The 21,644-nt window shown below is 40.8% G+C and overlaps 4 protein-coding genes across 6 annotated transcripts in view; 1 reads left to right on the top strand and 3 right to left on the bottom strand.

Annotated features, from left to right (window-relative positions):
• sycp2 (synaptonemal complex protein 2) overlaps positions 1-6,732 on the bottom strand; it is a gene marked incomplete at its 5' end in the record, with an annotated part of 28,579 nt that extends 21,847 nt beyond the window's left edge. Inside the window, 11 exons of the mRNA XM_080762781.1 lie at positions 199-298; positions 1,403-1,551; positions 2,081-2,138; positions 2,293-2,397; positions 4,039-4,084; positions 4,342-4,394; positions 4,518-4,660; positions 5,417-5,451; positions 5,577-5,671; positions 5,754-5,839; positions 6,702-6,732. Coding sequence (XP_080618907.1) covers positions 199-298; positions 1,403-1,551; positions 2,081-2,138; positions 2,293-2,397; positions 4,039-4,084; positions 4,342-4,394; positions 4,518-4,660; positions 5,417-5,451; positions 5,577-5,671; positions 5,754-5,839; positions 6,702-6,732 — 901 coding nt within the window. The remainder of the gene's footprint in view (positions 1-198; positions 299-1,402; positions 1,552-2,080; positions 2,139-2,292; positions 2,398-4,038; positions 4,085-4,341; positions 4,395-4,517; positions 4,661-5,416; positions 5,452-5,576; positions 5,672-5,753; positions 5,840-6,701) is intronic.
• Positions 6,733-8,318: 1,586 nt separating this feature from the next.
• ppp1r3da (protein phosphatase 1, regulatory subunit 3Da) lies at positions 8,319-10,776 on the bottom strand. Of its 2 annotated transcripts, none has more exons than XM_080763787.1 (2): positions 10,690-10,776; positions 8,319-10,386 (listed from the first exon to the last, which is right to left on the bottom strand). In XM_080763787.1, the coding sequence occupies exon 2, from the start codon at positions 10,358-10,360 to the stop codon at positions 9,410-9,412; it is 951 nt and encodes a 316-aa protein (XP_080619913.1). In that variant the 5' UTR covers positions 10,361-10,386; positions 10,690-10,776; the 3' UTR covers positions 8,319-9,409. The 2 variants fall into 2 exon arrangements, with proteins under 2 accessions (XP_080619913.1, XP_080619912.1); XM_080763786.1 differs by having other exon boundaries at positions 10,685-10,767.
• Positions 10,777-11,220: 444 nt separating this feature from the next.
• fam217ba (family with sequence similarity 217 member Ba) overlaps positions 11,221-21,644 on the top strand; it is an 83,013-nt gene continuing 72,589 nt past the window's right edge. The window contains exons 1-4 of one of the 2 annotated variants that reach the window (XR_013964131.1): positions 11,221-11,725; positions 11,811-11,913; positions 12,026-12,090; positions 12,190-14,365. Coding sequence is in view for 1 of the 2 variants with exons in the window: in XM_080764666.1 (XP_080620792.1) it covers positions 11,616-11,725; positions 11,811-11,913; positions 12,026-12,090; positions 12,190-13,615 (1,704 nt within the window). In the remaining variant the exon portion in view is untranslated. Of the gene's footprint in view, positions 11,726-11,810; positions 11,914-12,025; positions 12,091-12,189; positions 15,106-21,644 lie in introns of those variants that run through there. The other variant, XM_080764666.1, reaches the window with a different exon arrangement.
• On the bottom strand, positions 15,267-20,642 carry ttll9 (tubulin tyrosine ligase-like family, member 9; the record flags this gene model as incomplete). Its single annotated transcript, XM_080763570.1, has 14 exons — positions 15,267-15,337; positions 15,556-15,680; positions 16,415-16,528; positions 17,015-17,211; positions 17,299-17,357; positions 17,595-17,682; positions 18,107-18,147; positions 18,430-18,520; positions 18,953-19,021; positions 19,230-19,415; positions 19,820-19,931; positions 20,126-20,218; positions 20,347-20,390; positions 20,628-20,642. 14 exons carry the CDS (start codon positions 20,640-20,642, stop codon positions 15,267-15,269), a joined length of 1,305 nt encoding a protein of 434 aa, XP_080619696.1.

Here is a 21,644-nt window from a genome sequence, read left to right as displayed (position 1 = left end):
CAACAATGAAAAATGATAAGGGAATGTTGTTAGACAGAATAAAAACTCAATTACAAATTTAAAACAATGAATGAATGAATGAATGAATAGTATTGATTTTTTTGTGAAGCAGGCTGTACACTACAGTAAATGTAAACACATGTAAATTGTGACATCAGTTGAGGAAGAGAACAACTTTATGGATACTTTAGAACCTACTTCCTTTGGCTGAAAATGGACTGACGCTGGAAACACTCCCTCTGCTGCTACTGGTGATGAAAGTTGTGGACTCTGAGACCTTCTTATTGCCAGCCGTCTTCTAGCAGGAGAAATGGGATGTATTTGACCATTTAGAGTGTTTAATAATGCTCTTGCGGGCAAAATTACCAGGCAAGTTGAATATATGTGGCATCACTATTATAAGGCTAGGAGGAGTAAGGCATGTCCAGAGAACTGCCTACTTATTATTGTTAGAATTTCAACCTTGACCTTGTAAAGATTGCCCTACTGATTATTCCATTGCCATCACTAGAGTATAATATGCCACTTAATAACACGCAGACAGTGTGGTAAGATTACATGCAGCCATACACTAAACATTCATTCTGTGATCAATTACCACAGGTCGATCTGCGGGTTGTAGCCAGGAGGCGGCGCTGTTTCTCTCCGTTTCTTTATCACGTCCAGCATATGCCTGGCTCTCTGGAACAGTCTGTTGCATGGAGGTGGAGTGAAATGCAAAGATTTTAAACCTTACCCCTTATAACTAAACGTATTATCCAGATTTACTATAGCATTTTGAAAAACATTTGACTATGCTGAATCCGATCTACCACGACACGTTGTGATATTATAGATCTGCCATTTAAACTATTTTAAAATGTTTTTCAAAATAGTAAGAAATGGCAAAACAGTTTAAGGATATGGGGTAAGGCAAGATAGGGCCCATTATATATTGACGCTCTTTTCACTTCTGGTGGCTGGGTGGATATTGGGTGCAAATACAAGATGGTTGAGCAAGGCAAATGTTTACCTGGGAGGAGGAATCATCCATTATAATTTTGACTGAGGTCTTCACAACACTGGTTTTTTTGCCAACGCTCTAACAGGAAAAAACAGATTCATGCAAATCAACAAAATCTCACTAGAAAATATGTCCTGACCTAGTTTAAAAGGAAGACGCTCTTCAGTGCCTGAAACTGCAGCAGGGATGCTGCATTTTTCAGCCAACAAAGCTTACACATCAGCGTGAGACAATAAACCATTCTTTACCATTACTTACCATTTACCATTACAATTTTCCATACTATCAAATGAAGCCAAAAAAACACTAACTGCACAACTAATGCAACTAAAGACTGTGTCATATATGCATTATGCAATCACGACAATTATTACCATGTCATGTAATCCAGAATTCTACCTTGTTCTTGAGGGATCCATAGACACTGCAAGCAGCCTGCAAAATGCCCAGGGAGGAATTGAAGTGAATGGTGAGGCTGGTCCCCTCAAACACCCCTGTGCACACCGGTTCCAAAAGCTTAAGCTTCAAGACAGACGATCTGCCCTGATCTGAGAATTGACAAGTCAGATGTTATATTTTACCACGTCGAGTTACATATTCACAACCACTCGTTTGTACACACACATTCTCAACAACTTTTGTTTAACAACAGTTCACACATCCAAAAAGTGTATGTTATATTGTTGATGATCTATTAGCTTTTTTGTTTTCAGCGTCCTTCTGTGAGGATCTTACAAACCAGACAAAAAAAACAAGGTTTATCCAAGCAATGTCTTTAGAATTCTATGCCTGTGTAAATCATGTTTACAATGTATGCATTAAAGCAAGCAAAGACTCAAAACTTCAGTTCCTATATTATCAAAAGTATAATGAATTAATTGTAAAGATCAGAGCCACCACAAAGAGTCCATAATCTGGGCATGTCACAGGTGAACATTTTGTGAAAATAGAATAGCTATTTTAGCTATTTGATGTAGTATAAGTATATGGGGTTTAAGTGGTTAAATTCTGGGCAATGTCATTGAGCTCTGGAAGGTGCTACACATAATAACATAAAATTTTAATTATTTTGTTTACCTGCAATGGTGAAGCTTTCAACTTCATTTTCAGTGATACACATTGTGTCCCAGTCACCCTTTTATGTGATGGAAGAACACAAGCAAAGAAATTCATCAAAGCTACTAATCAGAAAATAACATACAGTAACAAACCGTATCGGATACTTGATTATTGATTCTAATCGATGTAAATTATCATCCCTTCAAGTGACTGTTAACCTAACAAGGTACCTCTGCTTCCATGTCGGCTAAACAGTAGTAAAAACAGATGCTCTGACTGCTCAAGTTGAAGTCAATCCAGAACTCCTCCAGCTTCTCATCAGAGGGTATCAGCAGCTGACAAAACAAATGCACTACTTTCAACTACACCCATGCAGAGCAGAGGTTCGAACGCTGACACAGTGGTGCCACGAACAGCCTGGCTCTAAACGTCAGCAAAAAAAGGAGCTGATCGTGGACTTCAGGAGACCAGAGAGAGAGCACGCGCCCATTGTCATCAATGGTGCTGCAGTGGAGCAGGTCAGCGACTTCAAGTTCCTCGGGATAAACATCTCGAGGGACCTGAAGTGTAACCTGACGCTGCCAGATGAGGGCGGTATTGCGGAAACATATTCCCCAACACAACACTCATCTGGGATCTCTGACGGAGTTGAGCCCTGAGTCAGATCTGCTTCGTACCGAACCAATCAGCGTGAGCTAAAGGCGGGATGCGGATGTGACGGTATATAGACACGTCGATATGATTGGTTGTGTTTGCACGCCCACACGGTGATAGACAGACGCTCCCATCCAATCATCTACCATGTATCTTGAAAAAAAGGAACAGCCCTGTCATCGAATTTGCTTCCGCGATCCCAGATCCAAATAAGCTGTGAAACAAATTTGTGTAGCAAGCTTTTTGGATCTGGCAGCGTCAGGTTACCTGAAGTGGGCCACACACACAACCACAGTGGTGAAAAAGCCCAACAACGGCTCTACTGCCTGAGGCGCCTGAAGAAATTCATAGTGAGCCCCCGCATCCTCAGAGAGTTCTACAAGAGCACCATCGAGTGTGGAGACCTGGAGGCGTGATCAATGCTCTTTGGCCACTCAGAATAGCCAAATGGCATTGATCACGCCTCCAGGTCTTTAGTTTACTCAAGTTAGGGAATAAGACCTGGTACTTAAGACACGCAAAATACAGCCCTGCAGACTCTTGAACAGTTTCTACTTGTCGACAATTAGACTGCTGAACAAGAGCTAGGATTGGTGACGCCACACAGACTGAATGGATTGGTCTCCTTTAGTAGAGACTACTCTGTATATACACATAGGCTACATCACTTTATTTATTATTTTATATGCATACATATTGTACCATGTAGATTAGTCATGTACTATGCACTTTCTTTCTTTTAACTGCAATGATGAGCCTGCACAAACAAGAATTTCACCCATGTTACTTGTAATGTGATGTGACAATAAAGTTTGATTCTGATTCTGATCTAAATACAGATGCCTGCTCAACACATTTCCTAGACTATAGCAGTTTTTAAAGGTAACAGGTACGGTCGCCCCTTTTCTATCTCGCCCCACTACTCTACCTAGCTGTAAATAACAAACATAATTCATGTTGGTGATTATTTAAAAGGTATTATCATATTAATTTATCATTGTTAAGTTCACTCTGTATATACACGGGCATAATAGCATGATGATGCCATTACAAAACATGGGCTACATGGAAGAAATGTGATTAATAAAACAAAATTAACTGCTAGAAGGTCCTACATTAACTTAATTAAGCAGTCACCGTCTCTTTTTACAGAGTATAGAGATCGACTACTAGTATACATATACAATCAAATAAATCTGTATACAAGATAATTTCAGAAATACTAAATTAATCGTGGGGGCGAGTTGGTAAAGGGGCGAGCAGTCTCGTTTTTAAATACCCTCACTTTTAACATTGTCACAACAAATCCAACTGATACTTACCTCGTTCTTGTCCAGAAACACCCTCAAACAAGGATAAGAATAGACTCTGAAGGCCGAAAGACAACAATGTAAAGCAAAAAATAAAATATAAGTATGTATCAGTATCAGACTTTGTTGTAAAGTATGATATGCAATAAATTAGCATGCTGTGCTCTGACAATTCAATTTGAAAACAATTCACATATATAACACATGACTACAATGTGCATTGGGAATACCCTCAATATATATATATATATATATATATATATATATATATATATACATACACACACACACACACACACACACACACACACACACCTTCTTTTGTCTCCCTGCATACCATTCACGAAATTCAGAAACTTGCGGCAGTCCTGAAATAGAAAACACTAACAAATAAACTAACTAACAATGTAACTGGTAAGATAACTTTTCCCTGGTATTGTTTTAGAATTTAAAAATACAAACGCATTCTTGGATGAACTGCATCCATTTACCGTCTCAAACTCTGAATCCTTTATATTGATGAAGGCACTGGCCACATACTCCATGGCGAACCATTGGCCAGCCAGCTCCATCCTCTGACCAGGAGAGGTCATTCTGATCAGTGCCTCCATCAGTGCTATCTGCAAGTCATAATCTGACACAGACAGGTGTGTTTATTTCAACATGTTGGTAAATCTAGTCTTAAATTAAGGTATCTCTCCACCAAACAGACTTCAGACTACTACAGACTAGCAGTCGAATGATTTTACAGACCTTTTTCACTTTATAAAGCAGCATTAAGTGGCAAAGTGCTAATGATATTGATACGCCATATGCGCTTATCTTTATTTCCGTAAAAGTCTGAGTCCTCCCCCATCAACTTTCCCCTCACTGTATATGTTTTTTCCCTCAGTTTATGATGATTTCCTGTTTTTTGTTATATAGAAGTCTCTAAATGTACGTCTCTAAATGTTCTGATGAATTGAAAATGGTGGACAATATTGTAAACAAGTGTAATGCTTTATGGTGTCGTCAACAGTTAACACTTTTTGTATTAAATACAATCAATCAATCAATCAATCAGAAGCTGACAGCTGGTGTTTGAATGAGATGACACTGCATTTTGAGAATGCGGCATTAGCAATATGTATACCATGGATATGCTCTGTATTTAGACAAAATAAATTCACTGCGAGCACTACTCCCCACTCCCCGCAACCCCTCCTAGCAGCCAACCAGAGTCAGAGAGCTCTACCTCCTCTCCGCCAGCCGGACAGTCGAAACCGGACGACTCAACGAGCTAGTTTTGTCAGCTTTCAATGCTTCCCTACAACTTATGACATGACACGACAGCGTGCACACTGCCCATACGATAACAGATTTTTGTCAAAAATAAAATTTAAATACTTACCCCCACAATCCAATACGTGTCCAGCCAGCTTGACCCTGTGAATGTTATGAGTGTGAATATGTACCGGTAATTAGAAAAGTGTAATCATACAAATAATTCTAAATCATGTGTCCACAAATATCTATCAACAACTGTCTAAAATCACATTTCCATTACATACATCATGTTTGAGGCCTCCTGAGATGACAAGATCTTCTTTTCATTCTTCAATTCCACTGGAATTCTGCCCACAATGATATTGAGCTTGCGAATAGCCTATGTCGACAATGTTAGGAATTTAATCATAATGTAACCTTATGCCATACAAAATCTTCTATAGGTTATTGTTGGCCATCACCTCTTTCTGGATGAGGACGTAGATTCTGGGGTCTGCAACCAACTGGCCAATGGGATACAGCAGGAACTGGGTAATTTCATATGTTCCTGTGACAAAAGACACTACTCAATGCTGTACACAGTATTGACATCAACATATCATAGTTTAAATTCAAGTTTCAGCTAGTTGTAAGTAATGTATCTTGTCTGATATTGTATTTGTTGCCTACAGTGCACTTTATGAGATCAAATAATATGTCAAAAGTGCATTCAAAACAGTGCGCAATGATACACAAACTTGTCAGGCCTCACTGCAGTTGGCTTAAAATAAAAACACTGGAGTCTACTTGCGGCAGTTGACAAATAAGCACATTAATTTCCTCTATTGGTATCAGGGCTCTTTGGCTTGGATTTCAAGAAACAATTTGCTATTGGTTGGAACCAATCAGAGTACTAAACAAGATTTTCATATAAATTAGGCCAGACTAGACCTAATAAGATATGCACTAAACATTGAACCAATCATGTAATATGAGAGGAAGAAACACAATTAAAACATCTGATACTTTAAGAAGTCAACCATACCCTCTTTGCTTGCCTCACAGACAACCTGCAAAGGAGGAAAGCATACTGTTACTTGACTGAAAACAGAGTGCAATGTCACAGGTTGATCTCAAGTGTTTCATTCTACATTATTGCACTTTAGTCAAATGCTTTAACTCACCATCAATGAATCAAAGAAGTCCTCAGCAACATTCAACAGCATCCCATCCCTCTTTGGGCATCCCTGGATCCAGAGCTCCCTACATTTTTCAAACCACTGCACCATGTGCACAACACAAAAACACAATTCTACCAACAGCTTGCAGTTGCAAAGTACATATTTCATACAAATATGTATGCACTGCACTGTGTTAGGCTATACATTAATTTAAGGTAATGTTTACAGCTGTTGCTTGTGGTGAAATACTTATCTTTTTGACCAGGTTCTGGGCCACCATGCCTGACAGCCCTTGCCCTCCAGGTAGGGACAAATTGTTTCCACATTTGGATAGGATACTAAGGGCCAAACTGGCATTCTTGGTGTTCTTCTCATCTAAAGCCTATAATATATTTGATAATGATTAGAATTAAAAAATGTAGCACAAAGGCATAACAATGAATTTGCAGAGGAAAATCTAACCTTATTGACAAGTTTGTCCAATTTGGTGAAGAACTGTTTGGAGCATTTGAATGTGGTTCCTTCATCAATGTTCTCTTGCAAGAAGGCATGCAAGTATTGGTAATCATTGCTCTTCAATACTTGATCAATCAGCTTCTCCAGCTTCACATGAAAAAGGTGTATCATTATCTGTATTCTATATGATTAAGGCACCTTGACATTAATTTACAATAAAGATGTTAAGCGAGGTTTGTTAGTTGCAAAGTTTTATGTGAGGGCTAGCTGTGAGCAAAATTATGCGTTTTCCAAATTCCATACATACCTTTTGGTCTTGACTGGACGGCATCTCTCTCTGAGAATGATCCCTTTCTAAATGCCAGAAAGGGAATTTAGAAAAGATTGTTTTTGTTAGCGTTAGTTGAAGCTCAGTGTAGCTAGCTTAACTTGTCCTCGTTATCCGGATGCGGATGTTTCATTCTGAATCATTCCTACAGTAACTTTATGGCGCACATTATCAATAATTCGACATTTTTTGTCGATAAAAATACAGCAACTGAAGTTTTAACACTAATCGCAGTCAACTAATATTAATGCGTTATAGCGTTAAATCTATAACTCTCTCACTGCTTGGGTTTAGTTCAGTTGGTAGTTGGTATAGGTGTGATGGTTGTTAATTTTAGCCCCATACACTTCGCCGTGCGACGGTGTAGCACACCGAAAATGGCTGATCTACAAGCTCACAACCTACTAAGCTCACAACGAACGCGCTATTTTTGTCGTGCGACACCGTTGTATGTAAATTGTAAAACGTAATACTACTTTTATACCAACCTGTGTTCATAGCTGCTGACTGCTGTAGCTTCAATAAATCACGTCAGTTCAAACTTTGACGGTTGACGTTAAATGACGATGTTTATGAGTAACATTGTGCAGTTATGACAAATTAGCACTTACCAGTCAACGCCATAGAGTTATTATACAATACTCTATGGTCAACGCCACAACTCAACATTGGCATGTGACGCATGCGCATGTGGAAGCGCGCGAGTTCTTCTTGGACCAAACTGAGAACCCATTGGCAAATAAAGATGAAACAGCGCCTTCTTTTCCTTTGAATTTATAGTCGACAACGTTTGTCAACAGTCTGTCTCGAGTCGAGACTATGGACTGACGATGTAAAATAATAACAATTCATAATAATATAATAGAAGTAGTAATAATAACAACCTTAACGGTAGTGTAAGTGATTAAAAAAGAAGAATTAAATAGCTCTATATACCGGTATTCTGATAGTGGTCACTGTGGTCTAATCATTGCTATAAAAAATATCCCTGTCTTTCCAGCCCTTTAATTAATAAACAGAAATGTAATTTTCAGATACCAATTTTATCCAATCAGGACAGAGAGCAGAACTCACACAGGTACAAATGTGGCAACCCACCTGAAACAGTGAAAATGCATTTTATATAAGACAGGGAGACCACAACCCACCCATCATTATATTAAAAATGTGATGTTGTCTTGGCAACATAGAGCTTAACATTTGTCAGGCACAATTCACCAAGCAAGAAAACAATACACTGACTGATAAGATAATTATTATCAATTAGTGTGCTTTAATCTAAGAAACATTGTTAATTTTTTATTATTATGCCATGTAAAAAACAAAACGTGTATATATATATTGCATAGTTTGGATGTTTGGCTTGGAACTATACTGTACTTCATCAATCCGCTTAGGAAGGTAATGTTAAAGTCTCTCTATCTCTCGGTTGTCCTCAGACGAGCCCTCCATCGTCGCTTCCAGTCATCCCGGTTCTCTATACATCTGGCCAGCTCGTTGGTACTTTGTTTGTGCTCCTGCGTCGTTCTTGAGTAAATCCAGATTTGTTAATGTGGGACGTGTGTTGGGACGTGTGTTGGTTCCCACACACTACTTTGCTAGCTGGCAGCTCTTGGCGTCTTTGGCAGTGTCCTGCTATAGTCTCATTCTCCTGGCTGCTATATTTTCTGGCTCACCCATGGCATTCCATCATACAGATTCTTGTTGGTAACATGTGTACTCTTGCTGATGTTATTGTTAAGCACTGTACACCTGCACACAGCATTCTGGTGTAGTACGGTAGTACCCATCTTGAGACTTCTGCAGGATTGGCTTCAGGGTCCAGCAAAAGTCCAGCATTCACTGCTGTATAGGAGTTAATGTTAAAGTAGGACTAGATAACTATAGTCCAAACTGTGGAAGAATGTGCATTGTTCAGTAGTGCTACACACAACATACTATATACCCAATTACTTTTCATTAAATACCACTACAATAAAGTGCCGTTTTCTATAAAAATAGAATTTGTGTATTCTGGTTACAAAGGTCACTAAAGTAAGTTACAGTCAAATATTAGTACACTATATCAGTAAATTACAAAGGTATAAGATAACTAACAAAACAGTTATTGAACTAATGTTTGTCAACCTCTGCCATTTTCCCCATAGCACACTTTTCCATTTTCATTATCATCCTAAATGAAATGCACCATGCTGGCCGCACATTCATTGGGCACAGCCAACTTGTAGCTATGACAGAGTAATTTATAGTTCTCTCCATCATTGTTGTCCCAGTATTCAGTTCCATGGACTTTGTATTGGATTGCAAACTCTAACACTGCCCCCGGCTGCAGCAGGAACGGTGGGACAGGAAGGTGGAAACGAAAACTGTCACAGCTGACCTGGCCTCCTCTTTCGTCCCAGGGCTTGGTGGTGGTGCTTAACCAGGTGGCTTTAGTTTCAGTGCAGCTCTTCCACTCTGTGAATGAGTAGCGAACAATGATCTCCTTCTCATAGCCCAGATTGAGGACCTGAGTAATACCAATGATGCCCAGTTCACAGCACAAGACTCTCTCCATACACACTTTCTGTTGGTGGAGACGGTTCAGAAACTCTGGCTGGTCACCGGGCTGCTCAACAAAGACTGGCTTCAGGTATGGCAAGGATATCTCCAAGCTCCTTTTGTCTGCCAATTCTGCTCCCATCAGTAATCTAAAGCTGACATGTTGTGGCACAGATGGGTCCTCCCCAGTTCTGAAGAACCTGATGTTTTCCAGGTCAAGCCCCAGGGAGTCTATGAAACGCACGCCGACTCTGGGATTCTTCTTCCTCTCTGTGCTGGAGGGAAGTGTTGCAGGAAGAGAGCGTGAGCGCCTTCGAATGATGGGTTTCGGCGTGGGTTCACAAGAGAGAAATTGACGGGACTGCAGTTCCTTCTGAGGAGAGATCCTGTCCACCCTGGGGGTTGGTGGACGAATCAAAACTGGTTTCCTGACTGCATCCTGTTGGTTATTCTTAATTATTTCTGTCAGATTTATGCTTATGGGCCTTGAGACATTGTAGGAGCTAAATAACTCGTGGCCAGATGTACTAGAAGAAGTTGAAGGAATCCTGTCCTGTCCAATACACCACCCTCCTCTATCCATTCTCAGTGTAGGTGGGTACCATTAACCTACACAAAGAAAGTTAGGCGTCATATAGTTCAGTGATCAGTTCAACAATTCAGTGATTTCTCAAAACAGCTGGAATTAATAGTAATTTCGTCACAAAATTATGTTAAAGTTGAACAGCTGACAAGATCACACACAATAACATCATCATCACTTTAAACATGATGTAACTATGGAACAGAGTGTACGTACGCAGGGGTTACACTGTACAGTACTGCACTTTACATACATTTTTATCTGCCAATATGTGAAATAAATGGCTTTATTCGTGTACGGTATAATGAACACTGCAACACGTACCTCACCATCCAAGGATATGTCGTTATTGTCAAATATTTAGCAGGCTGAAGCCGAAGCTCGATCCTCCATTTACAGAGTTTCACTCACAGCTGGGGCTGCCTTGAATATCTACCAATGCTCTCCGCACAGATACCAGATATACAAATAATATTCACGCTACGGGAAATCAACACAGTAGAACATTGTTGTTAGAGATCAGCAAACGTGCGCGCAGGTACCACACAACGTCCAAACCTACTACAGCGTCACGGACCAGTATGTATGGAGTTGATGGGAAATTGAGTAATTTAATTCAGTCACAGTTCAGTTTATTTGGATTATTGTTCTTTTTCAAACACAAAGTGAACTCTTCCCACATGATAGCGATACAGTGTGTGTGTAGTCTGCAAATGCACCATATTAACAACACGAAATGACTACTCTTCGACTTTTAGAGTGTATTACATCTCACAGCTGCACTACAAGTCCCATAATCCACCTCTGCTGCTGCTCTTGTGCTCTGTGTCTGAGACTGAGCTAGGCTGGCAGCCAGGGAGGGAGCCAGTCATCAGCAGGTAAACAAACCCATTTGACAGGGACGTCCGTGTCAAACAAAAGCATCCTGCTACACTGTGATCATCTTGCATTTTTTTTATGCCGAGGAGGATGACAGTCGGAAAAAAGACACGTTTGAATTCGCCATTTCATTAAAAAAATATTTGCATTTGCGATTGAACACGACTAGACGGCAAAACACCAGAGCGAACAGGGCTTATACGTGAAGAAGTAAGAGATCGACATCTGCGCACGATGCACTGCAGCACTTTGGTGAAAATGGACGTATTTAATATGCTAAGAATAGTGTTTGTCATTCGAGATGTGGGTTGGGTTCTTTAGCTAGAGCAGTATTTATTTGTACGGGACTGAAACAGCCCTGCGACACTGCAACTACATGGGTCCCATCATACAGGAGAGCACAGCATCTACGACACTAAAACGTGTCGTTTCTAAAGAGAAGATTCGCGTTAAAAACGCTGAAAATACCGGACCAGTGACCACCAGGTAGTACTCATTTATTCATGATCTGTATTTTGACTTTGGTTCTATAGAGACAAGAGTTTAACAACCAACATTGATGTTTCCTTAGTGTAAAGAAATGTAGCAAGGTGAAGAAAACAGGAGCCCAGCTGAAAAATGGCCTCCCGGGGCCAGGTCAGGATAAGGACACAGTGTCAACAGTCCAGACTAGGGTGAGTAGTTGACTGTTTGCAGACATTGACTGTGATATCATGTTATGTTGCCGGTTGCGTCTATTCTTCTCAATAATCAGCATTTAATATTATTGCAAATGATTGTTTACAGGGTACTCAAGCCAAAGGGGGGAGAGTAAAATCGGGCACCACACGAAATACAAGCAAATTATCCAGGTATATGTTGAAAGTGTTTTGAATTACATTATAATGTACTGTTGTTGAAACCCCACGTCTGTCCTCAAATCTGATTATTATACCTCTCTCTTCCTTCAGTCCTCAAGAAGAAGGAGCATCATTGAAACCTAAACTCCGTAAACACTTGTCCACACAGAGGAAAGAGGAAAAAAGAGAACCGCAGCCAATTTCACCATGCAATGAGCTAGACCCCAACCGGGGTGGAATGGGAAGTAATCGCCGGGCCCTCTCCCTGCCACTCTCTCCAATAGCTGGGCTGCGCCAAGTGTCACGATTACCTCTAACACAGTCACCACCAGTCCACACCACAGAGCTACTTCACCAGCACTACATCCAGAGGGAAGATGATACTGACAGTGCCAGTGACCTATCAGACTCTGAGAGGTTGCCTATTCTTCCCTCCCCCTGTACCCCCTGCACTCCCCCTCACCTCAATCTCCGGGCCGAGGTCATCAACACCAATGACTTTCCACCAGACTTCCCTGGACCTGGGGGGGCAGTGGGCGATGGGGACGATAGCGAGGAGCCCTCCTACAGTTACCCTGACTTCCTACCCCCTCCGTTTAACAGCTGGAGCTTGCGTCAGCTTGCTGTGTTCCTCCACACAGAGGGCCGGGGGGCTCCCAGGCCCAAGCCTGTGGGGTCACTAGAAAAGTACTTAGAGAGGCTGCTGCAGCTGGAGTGGCTTCAGATCCAGACAGTACAGGTAGAGAGTAGCCGCCCCCCTGGTAGCCGTCCAAGGCCGCTGGGCTTTCCCTCTGCTACAACCCCCCATCCACCCAGGCCCCACACAGCTCCACCCACTCGTCTCAACTCTCCAAAAGGTGTCAGGCACAGCAGCCAACGAGCTTTTCCCTTTGCTCATACTAACAACCCCCCGTCACCTGCTCCTTCTGTCCAGCCCCATCACTCCCGCTTCCCAGTGTGTCCCCACTGTCACATCCGCTACCCACTGTGCAATGGGAGTTGCTCGGCCTACGCCTACCAGCGCCACTCACGGCTCAGCCCGCTGCTTGAGCAGAAAACCAGGCCTGGGGCACCGGCCAAGAGAAGTAGCAGCGAGAGTCGGGCCAACTCCTCAGAGGGCAGGGCCACAGGAGGAAGTGGAGCCCAAACCCCTGTTAGTCCTTCAGCAGGAAGAAGTCACCTTAAACACATGCAGGCGGTGGGAAATGTACGCAAGCCTTCCCAGGATTCATGTGCTACTGCTAACATCAAAAGTCAGGTGAGGAAAAGCCGTGTCAGAGCTAACTCTGAGACAGATGTGAAAAAGGATTCTGCTGGTGCCAAAGCCGCTAGCGTGGAGAAACGTGTTTGCTCTGGAAGTAAGCGAGAGGTCAACACCGTCAAGAGAGCAGAAAAGGACTGGCAAAGGGCAGAGGGAGGCCAGGCTTCTAAAACCAGCACAAAAAGAGCTGCTAAAGAGCCATCTTCTCTCTCCAAAGCAACACTGGGCGCCAAGCAGAACGGCAAAGCAAAAAATGTTCACTTTCTTGCAAAATAAACATCTGTTTGCTCACAGTGCTTTAGTTAGATAGTGGAGCTTCAAATGTATGCTTGATATGTGGAATCAGTGTATTACTAACTTGTTATAACTAACTGTTGCACAGCAGTCTAAATCAGTCAGTTGTTTGCAGCCTTAAAACGGGCAACATTAAGTAATAAACCATTATGGTAGAGATAAAGTGGCTATCATACTGTAAATCATAGTAAGGCTCTTCTTTAGAACAGAATTATATACAAGTAAAAATGTCAAGTACTTATAGAGTTGTAATGCTGCACTGTAACAACATAATTTCAACTCTTGAAGACTCATTGTGATCCTTTACAGAATAGGACTCATATGATGGCTTCTGCGCAAACCGAACTTCTTTGCACTGTGTAGTCTTTTGTCACTTGTCGGTATGCTATTAATATTCAAATAGGTATGAAATAAGCATTTATCTTTTGACAACACAACTCATAAGTAAGAATCTAAGTAATCCTTAGTGAAGTTGATCATTACATTTTTATCATTAAGTAAGATTTCACAAAATTATTGGAGGTGTTTTTGATGTTGGAATGTATTCGTTCTTGAATGTTCTTAGTATTTCCTTTGGTTGTAGCTTTTCTCTTCTTTGACCTCTGACCTCTGGTGCTTCATGTTCAAGATGTGTTCGATTATCACTTGCAGAAAAAAAAGAGGTGCGATTCATGTTGTTGTATTGTAATGCATTTTCTTTTGTAGATGTACTTTGTGTGTGTGTGTGTGTGTGTGTGTGTGTGTGTGTGTGAGAGTGAGAGAAGAAAATGAGAGATGCTTTGTTTTGGATTTTTGCTTTTAAGGCCTTTCCATGTTTCGATGGAGTTGAAATGTATTCTTTGACAAAATTATATTTTGTCTAGAGCGGGGCTCTTTCCTTCGTTCAAGAAAGAATGTTGTAATGTTTGCTACGAATGTAAATGCATATTTTTCCAAAATTTGTATACCACTTCTATTTATGATAGGTGTTCTTGTGTTGGACTTTAATTCATCATTATCGATTATGTTTACATTTCCATATGCAAGAGGAAAAAAATAAGCAAAATAGCTGAATGTATATTTTTTTGATGTCTATTGTGCTGCATCATTGTTCAATTCTGATTTTAAAACATCTACAGTGCACCAGCAGTTAAGCTGTAATGAGGAAATTGTCTTACATATTACCTTAGTATTTGACTGCATACTTGAATAGTCTGTAATATTGTGTTTACATTGGAAGATCTTTATTTCTTGTAATTTAACATGCGCACAGGATTCATGGGAAAACTACAATGATTTTAATTATGTGTATGCAGACTGCATTTCCTCACAAGACATTCATGTAAAGCGTCAAAGCCATAGAATAGGGCAGGGACTGTGGTCTTACTATAATTGTGTATAGTATGTTGACAAGCAGCACGCAAAAAGATAATGGTATGTATTTTCTCAATGTTGAATGCGATTATTTGTAAGGCCATAGAAATAAATATGTTTTGCACTCATTTCGGCATTGAACTGTTTATCATTCAAAAATAGCTCAGGTGAAAATACTGTTGAATTATGGTATAACATTTTACATAAAAGATCACAGTTCATTAAGATGCTACAATACATTGTAATCAACAATTGCATCATTTGATTGCAACTATAAGAATCATATCTTCTTCTGGACGGGAAACGGTTTCAGAAACTGTCGGAGCTGCTTCTTCCTGTCATTCACACATCCTGGAAGACAGAACAACCACTGAGATGTGTAGTATCACCATTAAATGGTAAGCAAATTGTGGAAACAAAACATCGGTTTAATACTGTTTACAAATATTTTGCATCCTTATTACATACTGTAGTGTGTGTAGTGCATTGGGGATAGAGGTGTAAACGCAACACTGCAAGATGGAAATTCACATATTTTACAGCTATGGTTTTCTCAGCAGTCGGGTTACCCAAGTGAGTGTTGACAGTCAAACTGGAACAGCCCAGTGCTTCCATGTTGATGTCCTCTCTGTAAACCGGCCCATCGTTCCACATCAGGTCAAACCCTCCCACCCTCTTCTCTCTGCCAGTCAGCCTATTAAGACAAAGAACCATAGGTAATTAGGAAGGACAGAGGCAGGCATGGCTTCAATCCATCGGATCCATCCAATCCTCGTTCTCTCTTGGATTCTATCAACTAAGCTTCCTGTTGCATTAATTGCGAGAGGCAACAGTCTGGCAACGCGAGACTACTCACCAACGGCAACTGGCCTGTGTGACAGATAGGGGACGGAGGTTGTAGTGTGTAATTTATAATTACAACTCTGTCATGTCCATGAGAAATTTCTCTCTGTGTTCTTCATATCAGATATACCGTGTCCCAGTTGTAAAAGGTATGGTCACTTTTTTAAAGATTATTTTAAAGGCTTGCTTTATTTTTATAGCCTCGCAGTGGCCAGACGCAAAACTCCCGTTGCAAAAATAAATTGTGTGTGAAATTAGTATGGCCAAGCCAGGCATTTCTTTTTAGATAGTAGGCTACAGTACTAGAGGGACTAAGGGGGTAAAGAAAATGCAGCAGAGTTTAGTCGCCAGAAGGTGACATTGCGATTACAACAACAATACTCTAGCAACATGTCGCACATTGTTTACTGTAGATTGGCAATTGTTAATAAATTAAGCATAATGTCTCACAGGGATTAGATGGAAAGCCTTTGGCTTATCACCCTGAGAGTTCACACATTCAGTTTGCATGACCTGACCTGAATACAGGCAAAGACCCAATGGCTCTACTGAAACAGGGCATCCTTGTTATTTACAGTACAGTACCTCCCCTCCATATCCACTATGTGTAGTGTGTCTTCCAGCAAATTACACTTCATCTCATAGTCCTCCTGACTGCTGGCTGAGAGCGACGGAGAGGCGTTCACTTCAATTAACCACCTACAGAGAATAATTATATGACAGCAGATGAGATTAATGACATTCATTCAACATTTACTTAACGTTTTTTACATTGAACCACTGATATGATGAGAGCAGTCAATTGAGTAAAGATTATGGTGGCAGGGGAGTTGATACTTGCAAGTGGACATTGAAAACATGTTTGTTGTTATTTATGACATGACCATTACATACTTGAAAGGTTTTCCAATAAACAATTGAGATGTATGGCATAATTGACAGGGTGTGGATTGGTAAATTATAAGTGCAAAATGTGCATGTTTACGGCTTTGTCTGATATAGGAAAGGTAGTGGTTGAAATAGAGGTTGTATGCAATACTATGCATATCTTGTGCATGGCGTGCATGCATGCATGCCATGCGCGTGTGTGTGTGTGCGTGTGCGTGTGCGTGTGCGTGTGTGTGTGTGTGTGTGTGTGTGTGTGTGTGTGTGTGTGTGTGTGTGTGTGTGTGTGTGCATGCTTACGGTTTTAGGTCCTGGTCCAGTAGGATATCATAGCCATAGAGCTCAAAGCAATGCTTGTCATTTATAATGACCTTCTGAACACTCTGAAGGCTGCAGACAAAAATATTGTCTATGTCTTTGAACAGACCCTCAACTGTCTCTGTGCCGTGTTTGGCAGTTAGGTACCTACGAAGCTGGCGCATCTGCCACTTACATCCCTACAGAGAGAAGAACTGTAGTTAGAGAAGCTGTCAAAAGCATAACAGCAACTGTGATGTTAGAAGTTGGATTCTTGAATGTTACACCTTTTCAGGATCATAGTCGGGTGCAGTTTTTTGAACTGCTACATTGGTCAGGTGCACATCTGAATAGAGGCATTAAGGATAACTTGGAAGCATATTTAGGGTAGTATATCTGGCAATGGCCTGAGCTTCTGAGAAAATTCTGCTTAAGTGTTTCATAAGAGAGCTCCCGAGTTGCTATGGGAACTGCTTGATGAAAGACTAGACATTTTCAATAATGCACATTGTAAAGTATAAATAATCTGATCAAAATGAATGGTGCCTTATAAAGGCTGGAGGTAGACAAAGAAGTAGGATACACTGGTCATCAATACTGCTGAGGGAAAATCGTGTACTGGAGAAGCGGGCAAAGCCATCCCGATATAACCAGGCCTTCAAAGGAATATACTGAAAGCAGGGAAGACACAGACACACATAAAGGTTATGATTTGCCATAGGGTGGTGTGTGTTAACCTGACGCTGCCAGATCCAAGAAGCTTGCTACACAAATTTGTTTCACAGCTTATTGGGATCTGGGATCGCGGAAGCAAATTCGATGACGGGGCTGTTCCTTTTTTTCAAGTGTGGGCGTGCAAACACAACCAATCATATTGACGTGTCTATATAGCTTCACATCCGCTTTTGCACATATCCCGCCTTTAGCTCACGCTGATTGGTTCGGTACGAAGCAGATCGGACTCAGCTCAACTCCGTCAGAGATCCCAGATGAGTGTTGTGTTGGGGAATATGTTTCCCCAATACCGCCCTCATCTGGCAGCGTCAGGTTAGGTGTGTGTATGAATCAGCACAAATTACAAAGTTCCACCCTTACTGATGTTACAAGGACGTAGACTCTCAAATCGAATTTTCTGCCTGTGGGTAGATACAAAAATAAACACATTTTAAAACCACTGCATTGGTGGCAGCCTACTTAAAAATAAATCTGTGGAGACACACTGTGGCACACAACAATTTATTTGTTGCTACATTGTCTTTGTTATATTTTGTAATAATGTTTGAAATTAGGCTATTACCTCTATCATTTTCATCATTGCTTTTATTTATGAACATTATAAACGTTATTGTTAGTAAAGCACTTGTACTTCTGTTATAAAGTCTGCTATACCATTTAAAGTTGACTTTTAATTGCTGTACCATTAATAAGGTAGGGGTTTTCTATATAGCGTTGTGCCACATAGCTTTCCACTTGGGCCTCATCCTTCTGCTCCTCGGAGCGGGTCCCATCCTGTGTAGACAGAGTGTGTGTGTGTGTGTGTGTGTGTGTGTGTGTGTGTGTGTGTGTGTGTGTGTGTGAGAGTGAGAGAAGAAAATGAGAGAATGAAGGAGTAAATGGGAGACAGAGAGAAGAGGACTAGGAAATAGAGTGGGATTTAAAAGGCATTTTTTCTATGCCTAGTATATCTATGCCTAGTATATCTTATTGTTATTTACAGTATTGTTAAAACAGTCTGCAGGGAATGTCACCAATATTTAGCTGCTTGTATTTGCATGAGTGAGTATCAAATGTGAGCTCAAAGAATTAATTTCTCAGACCCTTCCACCCCTTTCTGTCAGTAGTAGCTAAGTACTGTTGATCTAGGGATTTAACTTTAATTTTGGTAAATTGAATAAGAGTAATCAGTTATAGGCCTTAAATGTACAGTAAAGTAAATGTTACCTTTTTCCAGTCCATGATGTCTTTCAGTTTTCTGAATAGGAAAATACCCTTCCCTTGAGATCTTGCCACCTGAAGAAACATACATTAAAACCGTTAAGTGAAATGCCATGACTAAATTCAATTACGTTCTATCAATTCAACTTTATTTATTATAACATGGCATCTCAAGTCACTGTACTAGTGCAAAAAAATCTAGAGATGCTAGAGGGCCGACAAAGTTGGGAGTGTTGACCGAGCTGCGGTATTTGTGTATGGCTGTATCCCCCCACTGCCCTACCGGTTTCATGATCCACGTGCTGCCAGGGCTTCGTTTGAACTCCTCTACAAAGAGGTGATACTCGCTGGGAAGTTCAAAGGTGCGGGGGAAAAAGTCACATTTGGCCGCTTCCAGGCGGCCAGCTTCTCTTTCAAGAGTTTTACGATGCCTTTTCAGGTTTTTCACCATGAGATTCTTTCGTGTGAGCTGCAAAAAAAATTATTAAACATTATCTTATCTACATATGACTAATTGTACTTACGATCATGTTATTTCAGTGATGACATACAGTATACAGTGATATCTCCACCAGATTTTTGTATATTTTTTAAACATATAGGACTACACCTGAAATGCTTTTATTTTCTCTACAGTGTAGAGTAGACCTATAGCAGTGCCACTCAACCCGCGGCCCGTGCCCCTGTTTATAATGTATCTGCGGCCCGTCATGGTCATACCAATACAAATACAAATATAATTAGTTATTTTCATTGTTTTGAACATGATTGTGCTTCCTTAATTTTTAGACTAGTCATGTAGTCTGTTACAAAATAAAATTGTAACCGTTTCGAAATAATACTGACCTATAGAATGCCATGGCATTGACCCACCTCATAGTGGTTGCGAAAGTGGCATATCCTCACATGTTCCTCCATATAAGAGTGATCAAAGTTCTCCCTCAGCCAGCCAACATCACACCAGTTAAAGTCCCACTCTCCTTCACTGTGATGGATGGATGGATGGATGGATGGATGGATGGATGGATGGATGGATGGATGGATGGATGGATGGATGGATGGATGGATAGATAGATAGATGGATAGATAGATAGATAGATACCATGAATAATGAAAAATCAATTAGTGGAAAGGAAGTTATAACAAGATACACTATATATAGTTTATTATCTTACTTACTCCTTGACCTCAATCCAGCCTGGTCTTTGCCGTAGAACATCCTGGATAGTAGGTAGCACACCACATCTATAGCGCACACAGCTTCTCCCTTCCCTATAGAGAAATCAGGAAGAAACAGGGGGGGGTCATCATTTTTGTATAATTAATGAATACAGGAAAATTAAGCCATAAAAGCGTGGTTTATTTGGAGACACTGTTTTATGTGATAAATTCAGACTCACCGCTCCCCTCTCTTCTGGTTCCCATATGGACCTTTGTATCCAGTCTGCAAGGCGAAGAAAACTATTGATAAAATATGATATCATAGGCCTACTCTATAGCTGGCTTTAATAGTAGGCTAGGCCATAGGCGACCTTATTTTTAAACTAGTTTTTGTGTAGAAATGAATCCACTGTATCCAGCTAACTCAGCTGCGGATACAGGCCGACGTCGGTCCTTTCAAACGAACCGTTCAAAGGACCTACTGTATGTTGTTGCACCAAGGGTGACAGTATTGACTTACCTTATTTTTTGACATAATGTGGTAACTTCAAGAACAGTAGAACACCAACCAAATTCAAGTTGAACGCGTTTAAGGTCGTTAAATTTAAAACGTTTAGCCGTTTAAGAGGTTGTTAAAGCAGATGATAGGCAGGTTAGCATGCTTTGAAAGTTGAGCAGAAGATAACAGTGTTGTTGTCAAGGGTAACCGAAATATCGACTGGCAAAAAGAATGTCCTATGTCACTTTCCGTAGTAGCCGTGAATTAGTAAGTAAGTGGTTAACAGTCAGAGCCACTCTGGGAGGGCTGCAGCCTGCAGTAGACCTTTGGCTTAGAGTATATATAATTATCTAGACCAGAATGCCTGTGATCATTTAATTATACTTCGTAAACAACAAGAGCCGTTCTAGGGCTAATAATTATCTAGCCCCTCTCGGAACCCCCTGGGTTAGCCCTGAAAACATGACTGCCATGATGATTATCATGACAGTCATGCAGTATTCTGCACCCTGTTTTTTGCGATCGCTACATTTACACGAAATCCGTATATATAAACATTCGGATTGCAAATATAAAGTACTCACTTTTTATCCCACGGGTGTCAGTTAGTTGCTGCGCCCGAAATTAGCACTGCTGCATCCCGCGTTGTTTAATAAAAAGCATTTTTATCCGAGCGCCCCGGCTACTTTTTTCAAACGGGGTTCGTTTGGGAAAAACACAGTTGCACACCGGGAGCGCACTCGCCTATTAGTCTGTATTGGCAGGGCGGTCAGCGTACCTATATCGAACACACCGAGTGCCACCCTCCTCCCGACCGATAGGGGCGCGTAGTTGAAAGCCAATGGCAAAATAACAGCTCGGATAAAAATGCTTTTTATTAAACAACGCGGGATGCAACAAATCTAATCGCTGGAGCAGCAACTAACTAACACCCGTGGGATAAAAAGTGAGTACTTTATATTTGTAATCCGAATGTTTATATATATACGGATGTCGTGTAAATGTAGCGATCGCAAAAAACAGGGTGCAGTTACTGCA

Source organism: Protomyctophum bolini (genome assembly GCF_963924005.1).
Source record: "Protomyctophum bolini genome assembly, chromosome: 5".
NCBI lineage: Eukaryota > Metazoa > Chordata > Actinopteri > Myctophiformes > Myctophidae > Protomyctophum > Protomyctophum bolini.
Note: the sequence above shows the minus strand (reverse complement) of the source record. Positions and strands in the feature narration are given on the sequence as shown.

Coding starts and splice junctions, on each gene's coding strand:
- ppp1r3da (XM_080763787.1), bottom strand. CDS start 10,360: ATGGATAGAGGAGGGTGGTGTATTGGACAGGACAGGATTCCTTCAACT.